At 36.7% G+C, this 27,656-nt stretch overlaps 1 protein-coding gene across 2 annotated transcripts; it reads left to right on the forward strand.

Annotated features, from left to right (window-relative positions):
• The first annotated feature begins 439 nt into the window (after positions 1–439).
• On the forward strand, positions 440–27,656 carry LOC131063203 (serine/arginine-rich SC35-like splicing factor SCL33). 2 transcript variants are annotated; one of them, XR_009111023.1, is made up of 9 exons: positions 440–596; positions 24,046–24,219; positions 24,629–24,706; positions 25,650–25,814; positions 25,939–25,982; positions 26,110–26,173; positions 26,425–26,655; positions 27,038–27,220; positions 27,404–27,656. XR_009111023.1 is itself a non-coding variant. In XM_057996992.1 (8 exons), exons 2-7 carry the CDS (start codon positions 24,071–24,073, stop codon positions 26,642–26,644), a joined length of 720 nt encoding a protein of 239 aa, XP_057852975.1. In that variant the 5' UTR covers positions 440–596; positions 24,046–24,070; the 3' UTR covers positions 26,645–26,655; positions 27,404–27,656. The 2 variants fall into 2 exon arrangements, 1 of the variants encoding a protein (XP_057852975.1); XM_057996992.1 differs by lacking the exon at positions 27,038–27,220.

The raw sequence follows: 27,656 nt of genomic DNA on the forward strand, positions 1-27,656 counted from the left end.
AAGATAATAACAATAAAGAATAATATACAATTGAAATAAAAATAATAAAAAATAAAAATAAAAATTGTAATATTAGACTAATAGAACAATAATTCTTAATAGATTATAAATAAGATATGAAAGTGTATAATATTATTTTAAGAAAATTAAATATTAGAGATATTAGTAAAAAGATCTATTGTATCAATTAGAAATAGATAAAAAGAATTTAATTATACTATAAAAAACTAATTCAATTCCTAAATAATAAATATATAAACATGACTATTCTAAACAATTCAATTCCATAATTGAAATTACATCTTTACTTTAAAAAATCTAAAAAAAATTTTGAGTGGAAAAAAACTATTTTTCTAATTTTCTTCGAAATACGATTATTAAGAACTATTTAACGACCACTGATTATGATATTATTTGCAGTTAAACAAGAAGTACTAATAATAAAACTTTGCTAAATTGTAATACGCGCTTTAATTCATTCATAATTTTGAAACGAAGCTTCCAAAAAACTCGGCACCTGCGTGAAGTATACGCTTTCAAACTTTCTGGGTTTTACTTTCATGTTTTTCCCTGGTTCGATTATTCCCTAGCTACTGGTAAGTTTTTGTAGGTATAATGTTCCCTGAATTTTGCATTATATTTGATTATATGTATTTTACACATTCCCTGCAGTAATTTATTACTGAAGTTTCCAGAGGATAGGTTTTATACCTAATCAGGGTTACATTTTTAGGCTTATTTTAACCCTATTAAAGCTCTGGGAATATTCTGAATCGCCTTTTCAACTTTGGTAGTTGGCATTTGTTCAATTCTTCATAGTATCTTTGTGGTGTATTTCTGAATTGAATATTGATAACAGTCTGAAATAATTTTAGTAGCTTTGAGGTGAATCGTAAGTGGCGGCTCTATAGGAAATTGGGTTTATACGGGTTTGCTCAAATTAACTGAAAATTGTAGGAAAAAATGCTTTGCTCGTTTGAAAGGTTTAATTTCGTTATTCCAAATGTTACAATTTCCGAAATCACTTACAGAGTGTATTTAAGGTTCGCGGATCAGAACTACCCATTTCCTAGATTTTGATACAGTCATTGCAGATTAGTTTCCATAACAAGATACCTTTATAAGTATGTCCATCTTTTAATTTTTATTTTTTTAGAATTGGGGCATCTTTTTAACACCCACGGAATTTACATAAACAATTTATCCCTGTCAAAACCCTCCATTTCTGAGCTTATAATACAGCCATTGCAGTTTAGTTTTCCTTTTAGAAATATCATTATATTGTATATGCTATATTCTATCACTTCCATGTCTTTTTTAATTTTGTGGGCTGGAAGTGAAGTCCTTCTATTCTTTAATTTCTGAAATTGAGTACACAATGTTTCTGGGTTTAAGGTTCAAAACTTCCCATTTCCTAAATTTGTATACAGTCATTGCAGATGAGATTTCCTTAACAGAATATCATTATTGATTATTTCCATAATTTTTTTTAATTTGCTAGAAGCAAATCACTTACTACAATGTCTGAAATTACATACACAATTTATCTGGTGTTTGGGATTCCATACGGCCCTTGCAGATGAGATTTCCACAACGGCACAATCATTTATAGAGTATATCTATCTCTTAAGTTTTTATTAATACCAATACTATTACGATGGCATTTTGGAACCACTCTTTAAACTAAACGCTCAGAAGCTCTCATCTGTATAACAGGGTTTTATTTTCATTGTAGAATGTGAAGCGGGGAAAGGTAACATATTTTATATTTATCATTAAAAAATGTAAAAATTCATGCTAATGATACGATGCAGACAAGCCTTTGCTCCTGCAAACGGGATCCAATGCATAGGTTGCCCTGCAGTTTAACACTCAAAACTACAACTGGAACAAACACGGCATAGTACAGAATGGAGAATGGAAAATCATGGTAAAAAACATCCAGTCAAAAATAAATATATCTTTACTGAATCAACGACTCATGCACAATTGCTCCTTTTGAGTGGCAATAACATAAATAAAAGCAGAATATTTCAATGCTGGTACATTGGGCCTTCCACAAATTTAGAGATTAGTTGCACCCTAATTCACAAGGTTCGTGTTAGTGTTCAAGTTTGGCAATGAAAAAATTCTAATATAATTCGTCACTGATAAAATATGGAATGTTTTCTTCATGATTAAGCTCAAAGAATGTAACTCTAATTTTTAAATAATTTTCATTATGATATTAAACTACTTATAAATATATTATATTATTTAATATACTAAATATTTAATTGTTTTTATAATTTTTTAATAGTAAATTAAAAATAAAGTTAAATTTATGAAATTTTTTATACTAAAAATTAAAACCTGCAAAGTAAATCTGACATTACTTTGCTAAGTAGGACTTCTCTACATAGAAAAAGTAAAAAGTAAACAGAAATAAGTGGAAAAATTATCATACGATTGTTTTTCACATTGAAAATTAGTTGAAAGCTACTGTCAATAGACATTAGATAAAAGTAAAAAATAAATGGAAAAGCAAATCCTATAATGTAGGCTATATGGCATTTTGGGTAAGGGACAGTCAAAAGACAAGGAAAAACAAATCACTGTTGATCAGTGACTTTAGACAATAACCAATCAACTTCTACATCACAGAATTGAATGGTCACAATTTCTGATTACGCATAAATAGCTGATGGTACTGCCTATATCTGAGAGCCATATGTGGGTGCAGAGCTAGGCAATTGCTACAATAAATTACAATTAGTCCCCAAAATTCTTAGAGGTGCATCATTTCAATTGATTCAAAACAGGGAGGTATCTCAAATTTTGTGAGAAAATGTTTGGGCATAGAAACAACATTTCAATTGATTCAAAACAGGGAGGTGTTGTGACCTATTTCACACATCGCCCCATTGCAAATGGGGACCCCCTGTTTTTGCTTTTTAGGGTTCTGCTTTGGCGTCGCAATTGCTAATCACCAGTCTTTTTACAACGAGGAGTTCGAGTTTTTGAGAATTCATCCCAAGCCAAGTTGAGAAATCATGCTCAGAGTCATGTATGGATGTTGTCAAAGTGCTTAGAAGGTCTGAAGGACGAGGATCACAATTGCTTTGGGTCATTTCTGACAACTTGCTATTTTTAGAAATTTTTGCTTTTTTGCTTTTTTTCTGCTTTTTTGAAAGTGGCATATGGGTTTTGTTCCTCAGGTCATTTCACCTTTGCCCATGTTTTCGGAATTTGAAAATCTTCTCTAGGTATAAAAAGCAAGGCTTTGAAATTTTGCTTTTTTTTTGAGATTAGGGTTTTGATCTTTAGGCCATATTATTACTACCCATGTTTTCAGAATTGAAAAATTTGGTCTCTAAGTGTAAAAACCAGAGTAGAAACCCTAATTAGGGTTTCGTTCCAGAAGAACAACCAAATGATTAGTGCCCATGTTCTCAGATTTCGAAAATTAGGTCACCAAGTGCAAAAAGCAAAGTGGAAACCTTAATTAGGGTTTCATTCCAGATGAATTGCTGATCAAGTATGAGGGTAACAGTGGGAGATGACACATTAAAAATTTCACCTAAGTTTAAGAAATGAAAATGGCAGATGATCAGTCAAGTCCGCCAAGGCTCAGAGTCAGACAAGTGAAATGGTAGATGATCAGTCAAGTTCGCCCAAGAATATCAAGCATGGAAGATGTCTAAGCATGATCAAGGTTCGTCAAGGCATAAGGAAGTTGTCCAAGTGAAAATGTCCGACACTTGGTAAACTCCTACCAAGGGTTAACGAACTCATGGTAGTGGTGAATCAAACTCCTACCAGAGGTTAAGCTCATTCACACACAAGGATGTCTGACAGTCTTCAAGGTCTGCCTCATGATAAAGCAAAAATGTCCGATACTTGGTAAACTCCTACCAATGGTTAATTAACTCTTGGCAAGAGTTAGTTAAACTCCTACTTGAGGTTAGACCATTTTGGAAGAAAAAAAATAAAAAAATTAAGGCATGGAAGTGTAAAGCAAGTTGGAAAATAAATTTGTCACATAAATTTTTTTAATTATTTTCCAAAACTACAAAAAATATTTTCAAGAGAAAATTCCACACTTTAAAAATTTTCAAAAAAAATAATATTCAAGAAATTCAAGAATTTTGGAAAATTCTAGAAGATTCTTTTGCTTTTTTGGCCAATGACGAAATTTTGAGAGGAAAATAAACTTTCCATTTTGGAAAGACTTAAACAAAAAAACACACAAAAAATAATAAAATAATTAAAAAAACAAAAAATAAATCTTCTAAGTTTAAAAATCCTGAATTCTATATATTTTCAACCATTCACTTTCACAATTCATTATTCAGGTTGAGAATTTAGAGAGCAATTGAGAAGAAGTTTTCTCTCAAAAATTGTGAATTTTGAATTTTTGAAGAGAAATTTTCCAAAATAAAATTCTTCAGAGTGTTGAAATCAAGAAATTGGGTGTTTGTTTTTAGATTTTAAGACATAATTTCAAAGTTGAAGGTAAATTTCAGTCATTCAAAGATTCAATCCGACTGAATTTTCTTACCTTTCTGTTTTATTTCTCTCAATTTTATCAAGACCAAATCTTTCACTTTTAGTCTGTTTTTTCGCAGAAACCTAACCTTTTGACAAGTTGAAAGTGAAATTTTCAGAAAAGAGGATTAAAAATTAGAATTAAAATCTGAAAATAATATGGAATTTTCATGTGTTTTTGCAGGTTAAGACTGAGAAAGGTTGAAGTTCGCCTTGTCTAGAAGCATGGAAGATGGCACATGGCTGTCCAAGTTAAAATTCACCCATGATAAGGGAACAAGGTTTGATCAGTTTGGAATCATGTCAAAGCCTAAGCACATTCAAGAATGGCACACAAACTTCCAAGTCCGCCAAGGTCAAGATGGATGGCAAAGGTAGCATGAAGAGGAAGCATGTCCAAGACACACCAAGGTTCGCCTTGTCTAAGATGGCTAAGACTTTTCAAAGCCCGCCTCATGCACAAACAAGTTGTCCGACACTTGCTAAACTCCTACCTTTAGTTAAGAAACTCATGGCAAGAGTAAAACAAACTCCTACTTGAGGTTAAGCAGAACAAACATGTCAAGGCACATGTGAAGTCTGCCAAGGAAATAATTGTCCAATGCTAAGCCAAGTCCACCTTGGCATCAAACACATGAAGTCTGCCCATGATCAAACACATGAGACTCTTGAACCCCGCCCAAACTTGGCATAAGGCTGTCCAAGTCCGCCCTCCAAAAGCAAGGCAAGTTTGGAAAGAGATTGTCCAAGTCCGCCAAAGTGGCAAAGGATAAAGCAAACAAAGTTGGCAAGAGACTTTCAAAGTCCGCCAAGCATAAGAAGACAATGTCTAAGCTTCTTCAAATCTCGCCCATGCACAAAAAGGTTAAAGGTTAGCAAATGAACATCAAACTACGATCTGCAGTCAAGGGGAAAATCCTAAGGTCAAGGAAACTCCACCCATGGGTTAGGATGGATAAAGCACTTCAAAGTTCAGCACAAAAGAAAGCAAACATTGGAAAAACAAATAAAGCATGAGCACATGACCAAACATCTTCCAAGTCTACCAAAGAAAAAGGCATGGTTAGGAGAAAGAGATATGGCAAGGCTTCCTCCAAGTCCACCCAAGAAGAAAAGAAAAAGGTTTTGGCAAGAAAGAATTAAAAGTTGGCAAATTCCGACTTAGGCAAGTTGAAGTTGGCAAAACATTGGCCAAGTCCGACTTGGCATAAAAGACTCTAAGTCCGCCATGAAGACAAGGGTGAAAGAGAAAAGCAAAGAGATCTTTGGACAAGGTTGGAAGAAAATACAAGTTGGTAAGGTGAATTACACAAAGTTTGCCAAGAAGGATAGACATAAACATTCCAAGTTGACTAGGCATAAATGGAATATGTGAAGATGCCTAAGCAAGACATGAAAATTTGTCTATGGCTCAAGGATAAGACATGAAGACAATCGACTTGTCGTGCCGAAGACACAAAAATGGCTAGGAAAAACAGATTCGACAAAGTAGCACATGAAATCAAGGGTCAAACAAATGAACAGGTTGGAAAATAAAAGTTTGACATATGAAAAATGGCAGTGTGGAATTTTCCACAACCAAAAGAATCAAATTTTGACTAAGTGTTGGAGAAGAAACATGAAGAAAGAAGAAGAATAAAGAGGAAAAGTAAGGAGAAGATGAATAAAATCCTTGTCCAAGGGCAGAGTTTGTTCTACTCAGCACAAGGCAGATCCATAATTGAAGGCAAATCCATAGGCAAAGTGTGTCCAAGCATAAAAATGGTAAAAAAAAAAAAATCTTGGCTAGGTGCTGGAGGATCCACATAAAAGTGTCACAAAATAAAATTGACTAGCCAAAATTTGTCTAAGTATGGGAGATACTTCACAAAAAAGTTCCAATTTCCTCCATTGTGGCATAGGCACAGGGGTTTCCAAGAATCAAGAAAGAAAGTCTTCAAACTTGGCAAATATAGAAAGAAATTCCAGACTTCTTAAAGGATTTTATCTCTTGAAGAGTCAAAGACAAACTCCCAATTAAGATTAGATAGTGGCAAGAAGACTATTCCAAACAAATTTCCAGACAAGCAATTTTTCACAAATTAGAGAATACAAGGAGGACACTCAACAGTTAGATTGTTCCAAGTCAACATGTCCAGGTTCAACGAATTTGACTTATCCAAAAGCTTCTAGAAAAACACACTTCACAATGCAACAACCTTCTATTTTATTATCGGTTTATATTTAGCAAGAAGGACAAGTGTCCTTAAATGTAATTTTCTCATTGGTCGAGAGGTAGTTAGTTGTAGCAAACCCTAATTAGGGTTTTATTTTGTAATCTAGACTGTTGATTGAAAATCAATCCTAGCCATTGAATTGTAATTGGGGAGCCTATAAATTGAGCTCAACCCCTCATTTGTAAATTATGGGAGCATGTTGCAAAACATGTTGAGATAAGTAATTGTTGCGTATGATTGCCAAAGTAATAAGTAACACATTGTTCGAATTGATGGTGATTACCTCTTTTATTTTGGAATTTGTATGGTTCTTATCCCTCATCATAGTTTAGATTTCATTTCATGTATTCTAGAAGAATGCAAGATTTTATAAGTATTGATTTTATGGTGAATTTCTGCTCATACTTTTGATGAATAGATGATTTTTGTTCATTGTGTAAAGCTAATTTGCGCTTATTTTGTGGAGGTTTAACTTCTACTTTGAGTAATATTGTTCAACTGTTGGTATTATTCATAAGTATGAAAATCATAAGCACATCCCTTGAAGATCGCACTCACTTTGTGTAGTTGTCCTAAGTGTGGCGAAGCAAAGTGTTGTTATTGAAGTCACCTAGTCGATGCCGTCTCTTGAATTCTTAGGAATAGGTAAGAATTTCTGAACCCTTATCTCCTTTTCAGTTTTCTTGAAGTCCATGATCCAAGTCCCAGATGATAGAGCTTCATTGTCTAAACCTCCATTGTGAATTGAACATGCCAAGTGTAAGTCCCTTTGTGTATTGCCAACATATCACAATGCCCATTGAGCTTATCCGCATGTCAAGGCCTGACAAAAGAAACCTTGGAATTGCCATATGATATTAGCATAAGCGGTGGTTTTTCAAGAGAGGATCGAGTGTCTTTGGATATTTTATTCTAATGTTTGGCAGATGAGAAAACAAACACCAACAAGAGGTATCTTAAATTTTGTGAGGAAATGTTTGGGCATGGAAAGGGCAGCCCAAACAGGCACAAAAAAGTTCTTTGCAACAACATTTAGACCCTAAGGCATCACAAAGTCTGCCATCAGACACCTTCACAAGAGAGGCATTAACTGTGTAAGTAGCCAGAGTTAACTGGTATGAATGGGTTGAACTTACACTGTGAATGGCCAGCAAACTATCAACAAACTCTCATGGGCTGCCAATAGAATCTCGTGGACTGTCAATAAACACCTGCAAATTACCAGGGAAGCCTGGAATATGCTTTTGCATGTTGTTAGGCTTTTAGGGTTGATTTTAAAAAAAAACCAAAAAAACAAAAGAAACTCCTAGTATAAAATGCATTTTAAAAAAGGATTCCAATTCAATTATTAGAAGCCCCTTGAATGGAAAAGCATCCTGCATGGTATATTTCATAGTTTGCAGGCTTGGACTTGGCAAACAAAAAGTTTCCAACTTGGCAAAAAATCTGCATTTTAAAAAAATACTTAAATTTCTTCATAAACATTAATGTGATGCAAAATGCAATTTCAAAATTTATCAAATGAGTCTATAAAACATTGGGAAAGTGTTTTCTATTAGATTTGAATACAAATAGAGTACAATATTGCATCATCATGCCAATACACAACCAGTTGATAATTATTATGAATTTATAATGACTGCCCTTGAACATCATCCATCATAGATAGCATATCAAGGCAAGATACAAACTACAAGATTGTACAATTTCCTTTTCTTTGTTCTAGTAAAAAATGGGGAGAGGGTCCAATCCTCACACTTAGCTACAGCTCCTCACTCAACCTAGAAGGTTGTGCCTGCAACTCCACCATAGTACTAGATGATTACAATCCCCCTGCTTCATTTTAATGCCCTCCAATCTGAATTCCCTTGCTTTTGTTGCACCTACGATCTCCATAGCTTCAGCAATATCATCCTCTATGAACATGGAGGTCTCTTCCTCTTCATTATACTTAGTCTAATCACTATAGATATCAATGTCATCCAAGTCTATAAGCTCTTATGTGGATGTGTCCACCTTTTTTGTGTGAAGTTGAAAGTTGTATCACACAAAAACTAGGTCATTGAGGCATTGTTCATGTGAATAGACTGAAACAAACTCCAATTGTGCTTATATCCAAAAGCATTGAAAGGTTGAGACAAACTTTGGTGGGCTAGTTTTTGAAGATGTTGGGTATTACTATCCCAATCTTTGCACTAGAATGTGAAATGAGGTATTCAAAAGTTTGCAAGTAAGCAATATTAATAATTGTAATTTGTAAGTTGTAAGATATAAGTAAAGATCAGCCTGTTAATGGGATGACTGGGGTTAATCCGGTTTCCAAGGTGAATAGGAATATGGAGTGGTGTAAACTGGAGGTTGGGTGGATTAAGGTGAATTTTGACGGGGCGTCTAAGGGTAATCCAAGCCCCTTGGGAGTAGGGTATGTGGCAAGGGACTGGACGGGGAGCATTATTGCATTTGGGGCTACTAGGTTGGCGAAAGGGATGAATAATGAGGTGGAGGCTCAAGCAACTTTGTTGGTGGTTGGAATGACGAAAAAACTGAACATCTCCATGCTTCATTTGGAAGGAGACTCTTAGATAATTGTTAATGCATTGATCAAAGGGGAGGCAAGGGCTTGGAGACTTACTAAATATATTAAAAGTATAAGGAACTTCTTTGCAACGTTTAAAAATTTCAAATTTCTCACATTGTGCCACAGGGGAATACGGTTGCTGACACACTCTCCAAGCTGGCGGTGTCTCTTAATGATGAGGGAGTGCAAGGCATTTGGGAAGATTATTGTGATTAGAATTTGGATTCACGAGGTGCACCGTACACCATCAATGCCAGGGCCATCATTTTGGGAGATGGCATTTATTATGACAAGAAAGGAGGGAATGATTAAATGGAAAGTTGGTTTGCTATTAATTTTGTAGTATGCTTTGGCCAAATGGCATAGTTTTTGGTGGTGACGGGTAAGGTGGGTCTACAAAATGGAGGCCAACTTCATTCTCATCACAACGAAGCAGCAATTAACTTTTTTGGGCAAGGTGATGGAGAAAAGAATGAAGAGCTTGTTCAAGTTTGATGACCCAATTTTTTTCAAGATCATGGAAATATTGTTGGGGGAGTGTTGTGATGTTTTCACACATCGCCCCATTGCAAATGGGGACCCCCTTCTTTTTAGGCCCTCCCGGTTTTTTGGCTTGCGTTTTTGTGGTCTTTTCATAGAAGTCTTGTCAATCTCTTTGCTTTGCAAGTGTTTGGGGGTCATATTGATTAAATCTGCTTTTTGTTTGAGCGAATTCGGCTAAGTCTAGGACTTGTTTTGTGAATTTTAGGGTTTTTTACCTTCTGTCCTACATTTTAGGGGTTTTTGTTAGGGTTTTGGAAAAACTGAACATACAATTGGAATTAGGACCCTTCAAGGAACCTCCTAGTAAAATTTGAGCCAAAACGGAGCAACTTTCTATTTTTAAAAAGTTCCTATTTTTTAGGGATTTTACTGAGTCCCGGATTGGTCTAATTATGCCAAAAATTAAACTTACTATTTTAGTAAGTTTCTATTTTTAGTAAGTGCTTTTCTGACCTATTTTGCCCAAACCTTGACATTTTGAAACACTTACTATTTGGGAAAATCTATTTTTGGTAGGATCTTCACAGGAAAACACTGAAAGTTGAATATCTCTGAAGACGCTGAAGATTGAACGTTCCTGAAGACCATTTCTAAATCCGAAAGAGTCAGAAGGCAAACAATTTAGGTCTAAAAAAAGGTTAGGTTTGGAACTCCTATTCCAGAAGAGGAAAGCATGCAAAATCATCCAAGTCCAGAAATTCACATCAATCCATCAATGTCATTCTGATCCGAAAATGGCCTGAAATTTGACTAAGTCTGGAAATTTGGAAGATCTTCCAAAATCCAGAATTTGCATTATGATTCCTATGGACCTGAAACCACTCTCAAACATCCTGACAATATATATGAAATATAACTTAAAGTATAAGAAAGGAAAAATACATATTGAAGATGCCACTTATACTTAAATGTTATATTTCATATCTATATCCTGACGAAGAGCCTGGAACTTGTGAAAAAAAATCCATGTATCCATGGACAAAGCCAAAATGCGCCCAAGGCTGGACTGGGGCGCTGAATCCAAGAAGACATTCACAAGTGGGAAAATCCGCCAGTCCATGGACAAAGTGAAAATGCGCCCAAGGCTGGATTGGGGCGCCAAAACCAAGATGCCATTCACAGGTGGAAAAATTTGTCAGTCCATGGACAAAGTGAAAATGCGCCCAAGGTTGGACTGGGGCACCAAAACCAAGATGCCATTCACAAGTGGAAAAATCTGTCAGTCCATGGACAAAGCCAAAATGCGCCCAAAGCCGGGCTAGGGCGCTGAATTCAAGAAGGCATTCACAAGTGGAAAAATCCATGAATCCATGGACATGATGAAAATTCCGCCCAAGCTAAAAAATTGAAATTTTGCCTAAGGCATGGAATCCAAGGAGTCAAGGAGTCAAGGAGGAATAAAAAAAAACAAAATTCCCCTCAGGCAAATTTTTGAATTTGCTATTTTTAGACATCGAATCTCGACAGAGTGTGGAAATTTTTATAGATTCGGAATCGTGGCAGAATTCTCCATCCAATGAACCGACTCCTAAATTTTAGGAGGATCCCTAAAAATAGGGATGTTGAAAAGGAGACATGGACAATTCACAAAGTAATGGAAATTCCTTCCTTTAGGACATAATTCCAAGAAAGGTGAAAAATTGACTAAGTGTTGGAAATTCCTTCCTTCATGACAGAGTTCCTGAAAAAGGTGAAAATTTGGCTAAGTGTTGGAAATTCCTTCCTTCAAGACAAAATTCCAAGCAAGGAAGAAATACACCCAAGGATGAATTGAACATAAAATTTCTAAGGCAAGGAAGGAATCAGGATGAACTGAACAAGAAATTTCCCCTCCAGGGAAAAAATTGAAAAATCCATTCTTGGGCATCAAATCACATCCAAATTTCAAAAGTTTTACAGATTTGGATTCGTAGGAGAATTTTCTCTCTCCTGGACCGCGGAACCCTAATTTGGAAATTTTCCTAAAAAAATAGGAAATGTGCAGAATTGATAAAAAACCTTCCCCGAGCAAGGAAAGTTGAAGAGACTTCAAGAAAATTCTTACTGAATCGAATTTTCCCTCTCCAACAATTCTAGATGTGCAGGAGCGGATATACGACGGCGGGGTCCACTTGCATGGCGAGGATCTATTGAACATGTGGCAATAGAGTGGCACATTCATTATCGGAATATTTGACCAAATGGCGACCCGGTCATTGCATGTTGAATTTATGGCAGATTCCTTTTGCATGCAGCCGCCGCATGTGGAAATGATGGATCATTTATAACATAATGGGGTGATTTTTGCATGGATGAATATTCAACGCATGTTGGGCGAATTTGAAGGAGGTGGTGCATTTAATGCGCAATGGATGCTATTTTGGGTACTTTTGAATTAATTGTATATGGGCATGATGGGTTATTAATTGGAGATTCCCACCTTGTTACATCATGTGTGGAGAATCTTTTGGGCAAACCCTAATTAGGGTTTTGCATGTAGCGAGGGATTGAAGCCTATATAAGGGGTGACTCCCCTCATTTGTAAAGAGGGGAGCTTTGTATGAAATTGTTGCGATAAGTTTTTGAGAAAATGATATTGAAACATTTTCTCTGATGGTGTCCACTTAAATTATTTTTTCAAAGCTTGCATGGTTTCACCTTCCTCGCTTAGAGTAGAAGTAGTATAATGCTTTGATTTCAATGGAAAATGTAATGGTGTTTGATGAATTTCCGTGTTTCATACTTTTTGCATCTTGCTGATTGTAAGTTGCAGTGTAAAGTTAGCCTGAACCCCCTAAATTTGTGCCAAGTTCGATTGTGGATGGTCGTTTGGATTGCGCCGTTTTTTGGTATTCAAATGTACTTTCTCGATCTGAAAATCCTCTAGCATCCCCAAAAGATTGCACCGGTTCTTGCGGAGTTGTAGTTGATCTTGGCAAAGCAGAGCTTGGTTTATTTGGAATTTGTCCACCAAAGCACTATTCATTGTTATCGCTGCCCTTAGGAGTAGATTTAGATCCTTCTAAACCTTTTTCCCTTTTACTTTCAGTTCATTTTAGTCCGTTCGAAGCAGCAGCATCGTAGAATTGCCATATCCAATGATGGAGTTCCAGCCACAACAAAGAAGTGAAAGAATGATGCAAACGTAAGGCCCCTTGGATTACCAACAAACACATCAGCCAACTGAGTCACGTCCACGCATCGAAGGAACCTTGGAGTCGATTGTTTGAACTTCTTGCAGTCTTAGCATGTTAGCCTGCAATCGCAATTTGATCAAGAGAGAGTGAAGTGACCGTTAGGCAACTTTATTCTGTGTTCGACGTAGTCATAATAAACACGTCAACAGGGAGAAATTTATGTAGATGGAGCATCGATATCGGACAAACATTGATATTGTTTTGATGGTGATGGCATGGGGACTTGAGTTGGGGAAAAAGGAGGAGGTGCTGTGGGTATTGCAAAGGTGTGTGGATGAAGAGTGGTTATACGAGATGGAATTCCTCTTGGCGAAGGTCCAATCTAGTGCAGGTTTCTTGGTTGATGGCGATGCTTCGAACCGGGAGGAGGATGCACTACCACTTCTGCCTTTCATTCGTTGGATTGACACTTCAAACCGGGATGAGCGTCGTGTGGTGGCCTTGATGGGGTGGGATATAATAAAAGATGTATAAAGATCATTCAAGAGAAGTAATGAAGAAAAGAATATGCAAACATATGCGATCATGAGAATACATTTATGTTAAGGTTGTAATGAAGGGGTGTGTATTTAAAGTTGTCTCACTTTGCAAATAGATGCATCATTTCATGAGATCACCTCCCTTGGTAAAGATATATAAAGAGTTCTTTGAAGTGTGATAGTGGTGTGTCTTGAGTGTGAAAGATAAAAATACATACCAGCAGATAAAGGTTAGTTCCTAAGGAGATTACTTGCAGATTTTATGAAGTTGTGAGGAATATTGGAGCAGAATTTAAGAACAACATATGCAGAGATAGTAATCAGTTTTATGAGGAGATTGTCATCAGTTTTGTGGCAGATTTATGATCACCATTATAGCCAATTGGAGAAAAGGATTATAGCAGAGTTTAGAGAAGAAATTGAATGAGGGGTTGGTGCATCTAGTGGGTTGGTGCTCACAAATTGAATGAGGGGTTGGTGCCTCTAGTAGGTTGGAGCATATAAAGTTTGTAAAGAGTTTATACAAGCAATATTTTTCTGGGGATTTCTCTTGTAAGGGTTTCCACGTAAATTGTGTTTTACTTGTGTTGCGTAATTGTTTCATCTTATGTTGTTATTGTGCAATTGATATGCTTATGGTATTAAGTTTAAAAAGTTAAAGATTGTTGTTACACTAATTCACCCCCCCACTTAGTATAAGCGTGTGCTCATTAGATTGTTTGCATGTAGCTATTAGATGTCTTTTTGGATCTGAATTTGACTTGATGTCTTTTTGGATCTGAATTTGGATTTTCTTCCTCCTTTGTAACTTTTTTGGCTATTGACTAGGGAAGCTAATGTATCATCCTCTTCCACCACTTGAATGCTATTTAGAAAAGGTGCTAAACATTTTGCTTCAGCAGCTTCTTCAACTGGTAATGCCTCCTCTTTAGGTAGTGTCACCTCTTTTAAAGTTGTCACCTTTTCAAATGTCCATAGAAGCACCGAAGTTTTCCATAGGACCTGCATCTGAGGACAAGACATAAAAGGTGTTGGAGGAAGAGGGGTCTTTAACAAAAGCATCCAAATTTTGAAATTCATGTTTTTCACCTTCACTAGATTTAGGTTTTTTGTGTTAATTCCTTTGAAAATATCCATTGTCATGTCATAAATTACATTTGAAATATATATACCCATAGCCAATCCTTTTAAGTAGATAAAATCTTTTATTTCCATAATAATGGATCAAGGAAGTCCGTTAAGAAGATCAACTTCCACACAAATAGCCCATGTCCTCCAAGTCCCAATAGCATTTCCTATTGCCTTCAGTGCTTCATCATTCCTTAAAAACAAAGGAAAAAAGGGGAGTCTTGCCTGTTGTGACGTTTTCACACATCGCCCCATTGCAAATGGGGACCCCCACTTTTTTGTTTTCTAGCATAGTTGTTTTAGCTGGTCGTTTAGCTTGGTAGTAGTTTCTTTAGCTGTTAACCTTTTGCTAGTGAGAGATGCAGTGCCTTTGATTGTCAAGAAGTGATCAAGTCAAGTAGGCTAGTAGCAGCTAGGCCCCTCTTTAGGTTAGAATGAAGTCAGTATAGCTCTTAGTGCTTAGATGGTGAGTAGAAGTCAAGATGATTATAAGTGATGAATGGAGATCGAAAATAGTTATTGAGTGATGCTTATAGGGTAGTCTTCGGTTAGGATAGTATGTCAAGCAAGTGGATGGCCTTAGGTTAGAACTTAGAAGCTAGGCACAATCAAGAAGGGCAAAGTGAACGGTTAAGTACTTGAAGGGAGGAATACTTCCATCACTGCCTCCAATCCACGACTAGGAAAGTGGATGACGATTTTCCTCCTTGAATTGCTAGGATCCACGCCTTATGAAGTTCAAGTGCTGGAGGAATTTTGAGATTGCCTTGGTGAATGAGGATGAAAACGTTTTGAAAGTAATTTAAGTGAGGAATTCTTGATGCTAAAGGTGAAGAATATGACTTACACATTTTGTCCTCATACCCTAAAAAGTCCAGCCATCCTTAGAATTTTGTCCTCACCTCCTAAAATCCTTGGCCACATTCTTTCCTTGCACCTCAAAAACCTTGGCCAGCTACATTTCTCATCCATCCGAAACCTCGACCACATCATGTCTGCACCCTCCAAAAATCCTGACCATTTTTCATCTACATCCCTTGCACATCAAAGTACCTGGCCATCTCATGTCCTCGCAACTCCAAAAGCCCTACCATTCTCTATAAATGATGTTCAATTTTCAATTCAATATGCAAGATGTATTCTAATTTGTATTCTCTCTATCTATGTATTATCTATTTATATTATAACTCTGTCTATCTTCTTTTGTATGGCAGGTGAGAGGAGTATTTATCGATTTCAATATCCTATTCACAAATATCGATTGATATATATATGCAAGAGGGGAGGATCAAGCAGTGCCTTGACCGGTCATGTCTTATGGACATGACTGATCAAGACACTACTTGATCGCACCCTTTGATATATAACTATCAATCGGTGTTTATATTAATCACCAGCCCGATACTAATCGGGGTCTACGTAACTTAGCATTCCATGCCAACCGGTATTCACGTGGTATGTTTAACCGATGTCAATCGGTGTTTGCGTGGCATATTAACCGATGTCAATCGGTGTCTAAGTTAACCGACATCAATCACTAACTAATAGTTATATATTAAGCGGTGCATACTTTGCCACCCGATAACAATTTGATAATCATTATTTGTTTGCTGCTGAGAAGATATCCGATATAAATCGGGATACATGGTTAACCCGATAATCATCGGTGATCACAGTTATAATGCAAACCGATATACCATGCTATGATATGATTATTGATATTGTAGATTGGATATATACAAATGAGGAATGATCATCAAATGAAATAGCTTGAAGTTTTCCTGATAGTTTATCGATAGGATAAATGATTGAATGAGAGACTTCATTTATCTCTCATTCAATCATTTATCTTACCGAAGCTACCATGCATTAACATTCTCCACATACTCCCTTGCATGCCCAAAAGCGTGGCCACATCTTTTGCTGACTTCCTTTATCCCCTTAAAATCCCGCCCACATACTTCCTTTGCATGTCCAAAAGCTCGGCCAAGGAGAGGAACTTCCTTATTGCCTAAGATCCATGCCACAATTCAAAAAACTTCTGTACTGCCTTAGATCCATGACCATCTTAACAAGCACCTTCCTCCACCCATCCAAATCCATGACAATCCTAAGCACTTCCACGTCACACCTAAATACATGGCCAAGGAGCAAATTTCCCTTACCTCCCCAAATCCACGGCCTAGGTGTAGGGTTCCTTCCTTTGCAAGATTAAATCCACAGAAATCATCAGGCATTTCTTCCTTAGCTGGTCAAGATCCACGGCCAAAGGCAGATCAGAGTAAAATAAAAAATTGAAATAAGATCGGACCTTGAAGCATTACAAATCAGACATGGAAATTGGGGATTAAATCACCATTTTACCATCACCTAGGATGCATATCAGATTAAGGATGTTGGGAAATCTGTCTATATTCTGTATGTTTGATGCTATCTTTCTTTGTTTTGCAGGTAAGGCCAAGGAAAAATATGATGGTGCAGACTGCAAACAAATAACAACTCTTAGGAGGATTCACATCATCAAGATTCACACTGCACCCAAGCTCATAAAGAAGGATGAGTGCATCAACATAACAAGGAGGATTGAACAAGGCAAGAGAGAGGACTTCGCAATGAGAGAAGTTTGGGGCACACTTTAGCAAAGGAAGATTCAATCACTTGGAAACATCAAGATCATTGACATCAAGGAGAGAACAAGAAAAATCCCCAAGCATGAGGGAGACTTCACAACATGTGCAAGAACATCAAAGTCAAGACTCAACAACCTGAAGACTTCAAGTCAACAACATGAAGACTTCAAGTTGATTACGCTAGGAAGGACAAGATTCACATTCTAGTAGTGGCAAGGAACATGATCCTGTTCAAGATGTTCAAGTTCAAGGCATTAATCTACAACAGAGGAAGATATTTCATAATCTTGAATTTCCTCTAGAAATCCAAGAATCATTGCTAGTATAGGCAAGTAATCTAGGAAGGAGAATTTCAAGATCAAAGAAGGCCAAGGGTAGTCAAGATGAAGGATTCCAAGGTCGGGAAGTGAAACACATTGTGAAAGAGAAGAATTCCTAAATTAGAGAAGGCCGACTTAATCAAGGATGAGCAAGGTGAGGTGGCACCTAGTCATCGCCAACCCAATCACATCATCCCAAATCAAAGCGTCTATGTTCAATGCACTTGACTCATCCAACGAGGAGGATAACTACCACGTGTGGAGGCACAAAGTTCGATGTACCTAACCTCGTCATTCATTGGTCGGTATTCAAGGAAGGACATGTGTCCTATTTATTGTAATTTTATCATTGGTCAAGCATTAAATGTTATGTAATGGGTGTAACAAACTCTAATTAGAGTTTCTATCTTTCAATCTTGGCCATTGATTTGTATTTGATCCAAGCCATTCAAATTGTATAGAGAGCACTATGTAAGGCTTGCTCTCCTCATTTGTAAAGGTTAATAGTAGGTTAATAGTTAATAGTTGATCCATAGTTGATAGTAGATAGCTAGAGTAGAGTAGGAGAAAAGGAGATTTTGCCAAGACTTTGTTGCAAGAAGCATATTATTCTAAGTTACCGGTTCGGGTTCAGATTCGGGTACGGATTTGTGGGTTCGGCAAATTTTTTTTTTTCTTGGGTACGGGTACGGGTTCATCCGTACATATATACATATATTAATTATAAATTTATATATATATCCATACAAAAATAAAATATACAATGTGACTTTCCATACATAAATCATAAATGATAAATCATAAATCCATAATTGCCAATGCCAATAAATATCCATATATCGCAAATGTTATCAATAAACTAATAACTAAAGTCTAATATCATACTCATAATTTGCAAAAAAGATAATATTCAAGTTTCAAGTTTCAACTGATTCAAGTTTCAAAATGTGAATATGTCATGACACAATAAAAATTCAAATTACAAGCCATCTATGGGATTTAAATTCCATATTCATCTTCATCTGAACCATCCAACCCAAGCCCAAGGTCATCAAGTGGTTCAAATCCAGCATCAATTGAACCACTATCGAATGGAATGTCACACCCACTAGCCAAGTCTCTCTCAAGTTCCATATCTGCCTCGTCTATAGAGACTTGGGCAAGTTGTGCAACTGTAGCATCTAAATCAGCACACTCAGGGGCTAGATCCCAATTCCTTGTTGCACCCACATTATATTCAAGGTCCTTATGTGACAACAAATGAAGGTTGGAGTGTACGTAGACCAAATCCTTAGCTCTCTTTGCACCCAAACGATTACGTTTGACTGAGTGGATGAAGGAGTATGTACTCCAATTCCGCTCAGCTGAAGAAGAACTTGCAACCTGTTAAAGGTTAGAACATTATTAGAAATTTAGAAATTATAAAATAAAAATATGATAGCATCAAATGGAATTGGAAAACTATAAAAAATAAAAAGATACATACTTGGGAGAGAAGTTTAATTGCAAGAGGCTGCAAGTAAATGGAGCCTTGACCATGTACATACCACCACTCATCAGCATCCATCCCATATCTAGCATTGAGAGCTACAACATCATGATTTTTTGTGGATACAAATTGGCCAAACTCCTTCATGACAACATTTCTTGTCTCCTCATCTTGATATATCTTTTTAAAGGCAGCTCTATAGCTAGAAGCAACTTTTGCATCTCTATATGGTGGTACCCTCCTTGGTGTTGCAAGCATCTCTGCACTATAAAATTTTGGTGTCAAAGCAAATGCTAAGAGATGTAAGGGATTGGTCATCTTGTTCCAACGGTCAACAATAATATTCTGCACAACCTTGAAAAATGTTTCCGTTGGGTCATTTACTTTTCTTTTTATTACTTATCTTATTTTCTCCACCATGCAATCCATGCCATCATAAATCTCACCCAAACATGGGCGATCAGTATCAGCATAACAAATCATGCTCATGATGGGCTCAGTGAAATTCAAAACATATTCCACAGTATCCCACCATTTCTCATCAAGGATCAATGCTCTTACTTTTAGAGCTCTTTCTGTTTGGGCCTGCTTCCATACACTCCAGAATCCGTTGATGACCATAGAACTCAAGGCCTCTCGCACCTTCACAAGTTGTCTTAAGACGAGTGTGTGAGATGCAAATCGTGTTTCAGCTACCTAACATGACATAAAAAAATACACAACATATATCAATCATAAAAAATAAAAAAATAAAATTAAAAAAATAAAACAAAAAAAAAAAAAAAAATTTAAATTAGTAATTACCTTCAACAACTCCAACTTGGAGAAGGTCCTAAAAATGGCTTGTGACATATGATGATTAGTCACAAACATTTGAATCTCCTCACCCTCGTACAATTTTTTCACCCAATCAATTTGTTTGCCAATCTTTTGCATGATTAAATTGAGTGAGTGGACTGCACATGGTGTCCAAAAGATGTGACCGTATGTAGCCTCCACTATAGTCCCCGCTGCCCTACAATTTTTAGCATTGTCCGTTATGATTTGGACAACATTTTGAGGCCCCACCATGTCAATGCATTTTGTGAGGATATTGGCAATGAAACTTGCGTCTTTCACTTGCCCCTCACAATCCACCGCTTTCAAAAACATTGCCCCTTTAGGGCACACTGCTATAACATTGATCAATGGCCTATTTTTACAATCTTTCCATCCATCAGAAATGATGGTCAAACTTGTTTTCGGCCATGTATCTTTGATGACTTTCAACTGTGACTCTACGGATGCTTTCTCCTTTGCCAATAAGGTGGTTCTCACCTTTTCATACCCTGGACAAACATAATCAGAAGGTGTGTTGCAAAGGGTATGTACCATGTCCCAAAAGTAAGGTGATCTAACAAGGTTGGAAGGAAGCCCATTGCCATAAATGCAACGCCCAATGCTCTGATCTGCAATCTCTCTCATTTCATTTTTGAAGGCAGTATCCAATGGGCCTCTTTTCCGTGAAGCCACAACATTTTGATTCTCTAGTGGAGCAATTGGTGGTTTTGGCATGAAAGGATGCGATCCGGCTGGTCTTGTGGAGCCAATACTACTAGAAGGCCTCATAGTCTTCGAGCTTGACTGGACAAGAGGATGATCAGTCTTTGCTTTGCCACTTCTCCTATCAGCTTCCTCTTGTTCTCTAATATATTCCAAAACTAGAGCTTTTGGCAGCCCCTTGCCATCTGATCCCTTACAAAATTTTATTCCACGCCCGAGGATGAAACAAAGGTGGCCTTTCACTCGATAGTATGAGCTGGTATACTCAGTGCCACAATGGTTACACTTCCAAACAAAACCCCCACCACCAGACACTTGCTTGATCATTGTTGTATAATGCCAAAGTGGTGAATCTTGATCAATTTTAAAGGCGTTATTTTCAGTTCGGGCATGGGCAATTGAACTAGAGCTTGCACTTGCACTTTCAATTTCAGCCATTATGTATGATTATATGAATAATGTACCTAAAAAAAAAAGAGAAAACACAACATTATTGAAAAAAATTGATAAAATTTCGGCATTATAACCCCATACTATGCATACAAAGTGGAAAAAAAATATACAAAACTTATTTAAATTTTTTTAGAAAAACTTAAAAAAAAAATTAAAAAATTTGAAAAAAACTTAAAAAAGTTCTTGAAAACTTGTAAAAAATTCAGATTCACTCACCTTTGATGGCTAAATCTTCCTTCTCCAGTGATTCCTATGCCTTTTATGTGTGTCTCACATCTTCATAGTCTCTACCTTCGAAGAAAAATGCAAAAACTAAGAAACCCGGCTTTAGAGAAAAAATCTTCAAAAATGCAAATAGAATGAGTTGAATGAATGTTTTGATGCATGAAATGCATCATAAAGGGGCGAATTAGGGTTTACTTATTAATTAACTATTTTTTAAAGTACTTTTTTATTGGTTTTTATTGTTTTTTGACCCGTGGGCCCCGTTTTTGGGAACCCACAGGCCTGGGTTCACCCGAATCCTCCTGGGTTCGACTTGGGTTCCACCCGGGTCCTTCCTAGGTGGCCGGGTTCCTTGTGGGTCCTGCGACGCAGGACCCACAGGGAACCCGGCCATCTGGGAAGGACCCGGGTGGAATCCAGGTCGAACCCGGGCCGGACTAGGACAGGGCACGAACCAGGACCCAGACCCAAGCCAATACCCAAAGAATCGGTAACTTAGATATTATTTTCATTGAAGATACGGTGAATTTCATGTGTTGATTCAACATTTGCATGGTCTCTACTTTTCATATATTTTCATGTTGATTAGATGGATAGATGTTATTGTGGCTGATTAATGGTGAAATTTGCATGTTCATACCACTTGTATTTCACTGATTGCTAAATACCTTGCGTGGTCAACTAAACCCCTTATTCAAGCTCAACTTCGATTGCTACTTACCCATTGATATGCATCACTTTAATGGTATCTATGTTATTGGTGGTGATTTGAACATCCTTAGCTTACCTTAAAACATCACACTAGCTTTGTGGAGTCGTTTCTTGCATGTCAAAGCAAAGCTTAGTTGAATTTCACTAAAGATCGTCCGTTGTCCTTGCATTCCTAGCTTTAGTCTAGCTTTCCTCAACCTTTAATCCTTTTGCATTTTTTTATCAAGCCATTATTAGTAGCAGTAAATATAGAGCCTCACTGCATATCATTCAAAAGTATAAAGTAGACTCGTAGGGCGTCCTTTTGCCTTGAGCGATTCATCTCCTAAGAACAATTACGTAAGTCCCCTTGGATTACCAGCAATCACATCAACCATTGAGTTACCCACACGTCAAGACCTGACAATAGAAACCTTGGAGTCATCTTAGTTGATCACATAATTTAGATTTGAGAAGATTTTGTTCAAGAGAGGATAAGATACCTTGGTATTTTGTTCTGTGTACGAAGTGCATAAAAAACACATCAACATTGCCCAAATTCATGTACAAACCAAAGGAGCCCAAAAACCAAGGACCATTTTCAAAAATCATGTCTTTTTCCTCTTGGACAGATAAGGTGGCAATGAAAAACCCCTCCCACACATTGAAATATCAGTGGTTCCTTGAATCATTGGTCCCACTGTCTGTGCAACCAGTTTTCTGGTGACTGTAAGAGGGCCAAGCACTTGTAAACTTGCCTGCCAAAGCATGGTCAAACTTCTTGCAAATCAAATCTGTTGATTCTCCCCAAGGAATCTTGAGAAAGAGAATATCTTCCCAGTGTATGACCATCCAAGTATTTTCATTGCTTCTGTCAAGATTGAGGATACCCACAACAGAAGAAGCATTTAGAACCAAAGTTGGTTTCATCTTGTTGCCAACTCTAACACCAATATCTTTGTAGGAACCTTGAGCCATGCAGGTGGAACAACCAAAATACATTGAAAATGTAAAAAAACAGGCTGCATATAACAGATGACTCCAGCTAACTGCCAGGGATCTGAAAACGCTAAAACTTCTCTTTAGAGCTTAGCTCAGACTTGGTGAAATAGAGTGCAACTTTCACAGTAGACAAAAGGTGTAGAAGGTCTTAACTGAGCCAGGTGGGCGGCTTGGCTACAGCTGAAACCCTAAAGTATTCCAGCAAAACATCTGCCTTTTTTTACAATGTCAATTATCAACTGTTAAATATAAATCAATATGGTTTATAGTGCAACTGCCCATATAAAACAGGAACAAAAAAATCAAGGAACTGCTGAATCCTAACCTAAATTGTCAGTTTACTTGTATTAAAAGGACTGGATTATATTTGCAAAATTTTTGTTTGGGAGCCTGTGTTAATTCATTGAGTCATTTTGGGTCACTATTTGTAGCTTAAAAGTTATACTATATATACACTTCAGCTGTACTGAACCTTGGGACGAAAAAAATTAGAGAATCGGCAAAGCATTTTCCTTGCATCGAAAATTTAAAAGGTTTGGATTATCTTTGCAAAATTCTTTTCAGGTGTCAATACACCAAGTTGGTCATTTTGTTTCACTATTGTAGCATATAGTAAAATGGTACTTGAGAAGGACATCAAGTATGAAAGGTATATTTTGTTATATTGAGGGCTGTGGCAATGATAAGTACTGGATAATATTATCCTTTTAAAAATTTTAAACAGGTTATGAATTATGCACTTCGTTTTGACTATTTGGTATTAGGATTTGTTTATCAAAGGTACCTACTAAATATTTTCATTTTACCCCTAAATGGTTATATTTATTGTATTGTGCACATCTCTTTTGGTGCCTATTCATCGAGTTCTTTATATCCATTCGCTATTTTCTGTTCATTTTCTATTTTTTTCAACGTAAACATTTTAAAGTTGGACATTCTGTTATCAGTGCATATGATATTACATTAACTATACCTAACATTGTTGAATCTAATGGTAGGTTTTATCTCACATGATTATACAACTGATCTATTTATCGTTTCTGACAGACTGCCTGAATTGTCACCATTGCATATGGGGCGGAGAACTCCAAGCTACAGCCCTCCACCTCGAAGAGTGTATGGCAGGAGAGGTAGGAGTCCAAGTCCAAGGGGCCATTATGATTCTCGAGCTAGGGATCTTCCAACAAGTCTCCTAGTGCGCAATATCTGTCGTGATTGCAGGTATGTTTCTAAAACATTGTTTAATCTCTGATGAACTTTTTATGATGAATTTACAACAGAGTTCATACTATAGATGTCCAGTGAATTAATATTAAATTCTCATGCTCAATATGTGTGAGGAGTGCTCAAATCAAGTTGATTTTGATTGTTATTTTGGTGGGAAATGTCTGCTCACACTGAGCTATTTCGGTCACCCATTTAAGAGTGCAGTCGTTCCTGAATATTTTGTTTTGCTGGATATGAATGGCTCAGCGTTATTTGGACATTCATTTATTCACATTCTTGTTATTGGAATTTAATAAGACCTTTGTTTTAAAACAGGAATGCTCATGTAAATTTGTTTCTGTTTTTTGTAGTTGACAAACCTGGGTTATCTTTTACTGTCTTAAATCTTTTCTTCACTTTGCAGGCCTGAAGATCTTCGTCAACCATTTGGGCGGTTTGGATCTCTTAAGGATATATATCTTCCTAGAGATTACTACACTGGGTAAGTATGAGCTACTAGACTATTCTGCTGAGTTACAGGATTGTGCATCTCTGATGCCGTTCTCTTCCAGGAGATACTACTTTTGGTTTTGCTTTGAGCACATGTTATTTGTCATTAAGCATTTTCATAAATCTAATGCACGCCTGCACTGAGTTGATGAGGAAAACATCCCAATAAAGACTATACTCTGTTTAACCTGTGGCAACATAATGTCCAATCTATTGTATTTCTTTTTAATTTTCTTTCTAGAAGATCGAATTCTTCAAATGCTTTCCTCGAAGTCCGACAACTGGCAATAAAAGAACTATTTGAACTCGGAGCTGGCCATTGACATGCACTATCTTTTCATCTAGCGTTCTGTCCCCTGGGTGTGTGGAAACAAGTTGTAGTGCATCATATGTCATGTCATGTGAACCTGTCATTTATGTTGTTTTTAAGTTTATATTTTTGTCAGTTGTGGATGTGCTCTCTACTTGTGCATAGTTACATCAATTGTTTATGGGACAAAATTGAGAGGCACAGACTTGAGATTTCATTATGCATGCCTAACATCTTTAATTCTCTAAGGTTGTAGAGTTATTACAGTGAAAGAATGGTCTGAAGGCATCTACCTAGTTCTGTTCAGGAGATAGTGGGTCGTGAGAAGTGAAGAAATAGTTTGAGCACAATATTGAAGTTAGTTATTTTGAAGAAAAAGTTTCAGAGGAATTTGAAGTCATCTTATAATTGACCTGGCGATGTGTAATGAGTTGCATGGCAAGGTCAGCAGCTAAGGGTTTGCTTTAATTCATCTTGAATGCATTACAAGGGATTGGTGAGCTCTTTGGCGTCAAACTAGCTCCACAAGTCTACCGACATAATTATGAGAGTGACAAGTATGTCTTATTTTATGTTGTGTTTTGTGAACAACTTCTAAAGTTATTTTTTCTCTTCTATGGTCCAGGGAGCCTCGTGGGTTTGGGTTTGTGCAGTACATGGACCCAGTTGATGCAGCAGAAGCAAAGTATTACATGGATAGACAGATGTTTCATGGACGAGAGATAACAGTTGTCTTTGCAGAGGAGAGAAGGAAGAAACCGGATGACATGAGGAGAAGAGAGATAATAAGGTAGCTTTTTCTAAGAAGATTCATTTATAAAGCAGTTGCGTCAAAGGCAATTTAGCTTGTTTGTATGAATTTAAAGGTCATTGTTGCTTAGTATACTTAATAGGTCATTATGTTTGGTTTACAGGCATCGTGTGGATTATGTGCGACATTATTCGCCTGGTGATGATGGTAAGGCTGGAAAACCAAGTTATTGTAAATATTACAGTAAATAGCTTTGTCATTTAGAAGAAATCAGGATGTGTGGTAGTTGCATATTCTCAAAATCATGTAAGATATTGTTCTTATTATTCTGCAGTGCGATCTCATTTGCGCTCACAGTCACCTGTTTATTACTCCCCTCATCGTGAACCGTTTTCAAGGTAGATCCCAATGAACCTTTCATCACTGATGCTTGTCATTACAATTTTAACATCGGAGTGACTCGCAGTGTCTTTTGGAACATCATACATTTAGATGTTAGAAGCAAATAGGAACAGACATTTGTAGCAACAATTAAAGATTTTCTTGGTCAATATTACATTCTCAACTGCATTTTACTGACAGTTTTTCAGTGTTTCTGATATGCTAATGATGTTATGTAAAATATTTCAACTGTGGTGATATCTTGCAGATCTTATTCCCCCGATGATAGGAGATACCGGGTAAATTCCTCGGATAGGAGGCATTACGATGGGGACTTCCATTCCCTTTCTCATTCACATTCAAGGTCTCTGTCTGATGGGCCAATCAATTCCTATGATAGGTCTCCCAGGACGACACCTTTGAGAAGTCGGTCCCCTCCTGAAAGAAAATATAGTGATAGATCACTGCCCTATAGTAGGTCTCAATGACATTTTTGAAGGTATATTCTACTTCAGAAATTGAACCACCTTTGTTTTTGCAATGATTTCTGGTGAGAAGTATGGGTTGGATGTCAATAGAGTTAAAAATGAGTGACAATAATGTGTGCATATTGCATTTGTATTGATTTGTATCTTTGTTATAAGCACAATTGTAATGTTAATTTGCCAGTCCAATTCTTAATCGTTACAATCACAGGTTATTGTAGTTGATAATTATTATGTTTATTTTCAACAATTTGTTGTTCATATACAAATACAAAAATACTTTGCTGTGTGTCTGCAATTAGCTTCATTTTTGTTTTCTTTCAGAAACGCGTCTTTATTTTTTTTTCGATTTGTAGTACTGGATTTACTGAAAGGCACCTTGATATAATATGATAGGTATGCAAATGTAGTTGGCAGTTTATGTTGGATGCTAGATGAATGCGGTTGGTATAATAGGAAGCGGCAACGCATTTTGATGATATTGAAGCAATCATTATTTGGTGTCTAATGAATGTCCCATGATGCAAATATGGTTTCCCAATTAAGTGCTCTAGTCACACAGGATATGCTGGTGAAATAGTAAGCTGGAAAGAACTGATGATGATACACACATTATAATTCCTTTAGCATCTATAAGAAATATTCAGCAATTTGTTTTCCTGTAAATTGTTCTAAGAGCACAAGGGTATCGGATTAGTCATGTTGACTTAAAATGGTGATTACATCAATTTCTTTTGATTAATTGGACGGTTTGATTGGCAGATTTCTTCACAGACAGAGATGGGAGGAATCGGATGTGCTTGTCAAGATGCAAGATTGCCTGCATGTCTCATTGTTAGCACTATGTTAGTTTGGATTGAATTTGCATGGTTGTAAATCATAGTTTTGAACCATAAGAATGCAATTAATTATATGTTGTTTTAATTTCATATTTACATTGCATTATTCGCACTCTAATCGGGTTTTAGTTATCTTTTTATTCGATTAATAAGAAAGTTAAAAAAGTTAATAGTTA

Source organism: Cryptomeria japonica, chromosome 1, assembly GCF_030272615.1.
Source record: "Cryptomeria japonica chromosome 1, Sugi_1.0, whole genome shotgun sequence".
Taxonomy (NCBI): Eukaryota; Viridiplantae; Streptophyta; class Pinopsida; order Cupressales; family Cupressaceae; genus Cryptomeria; species Cryptomeria japonica.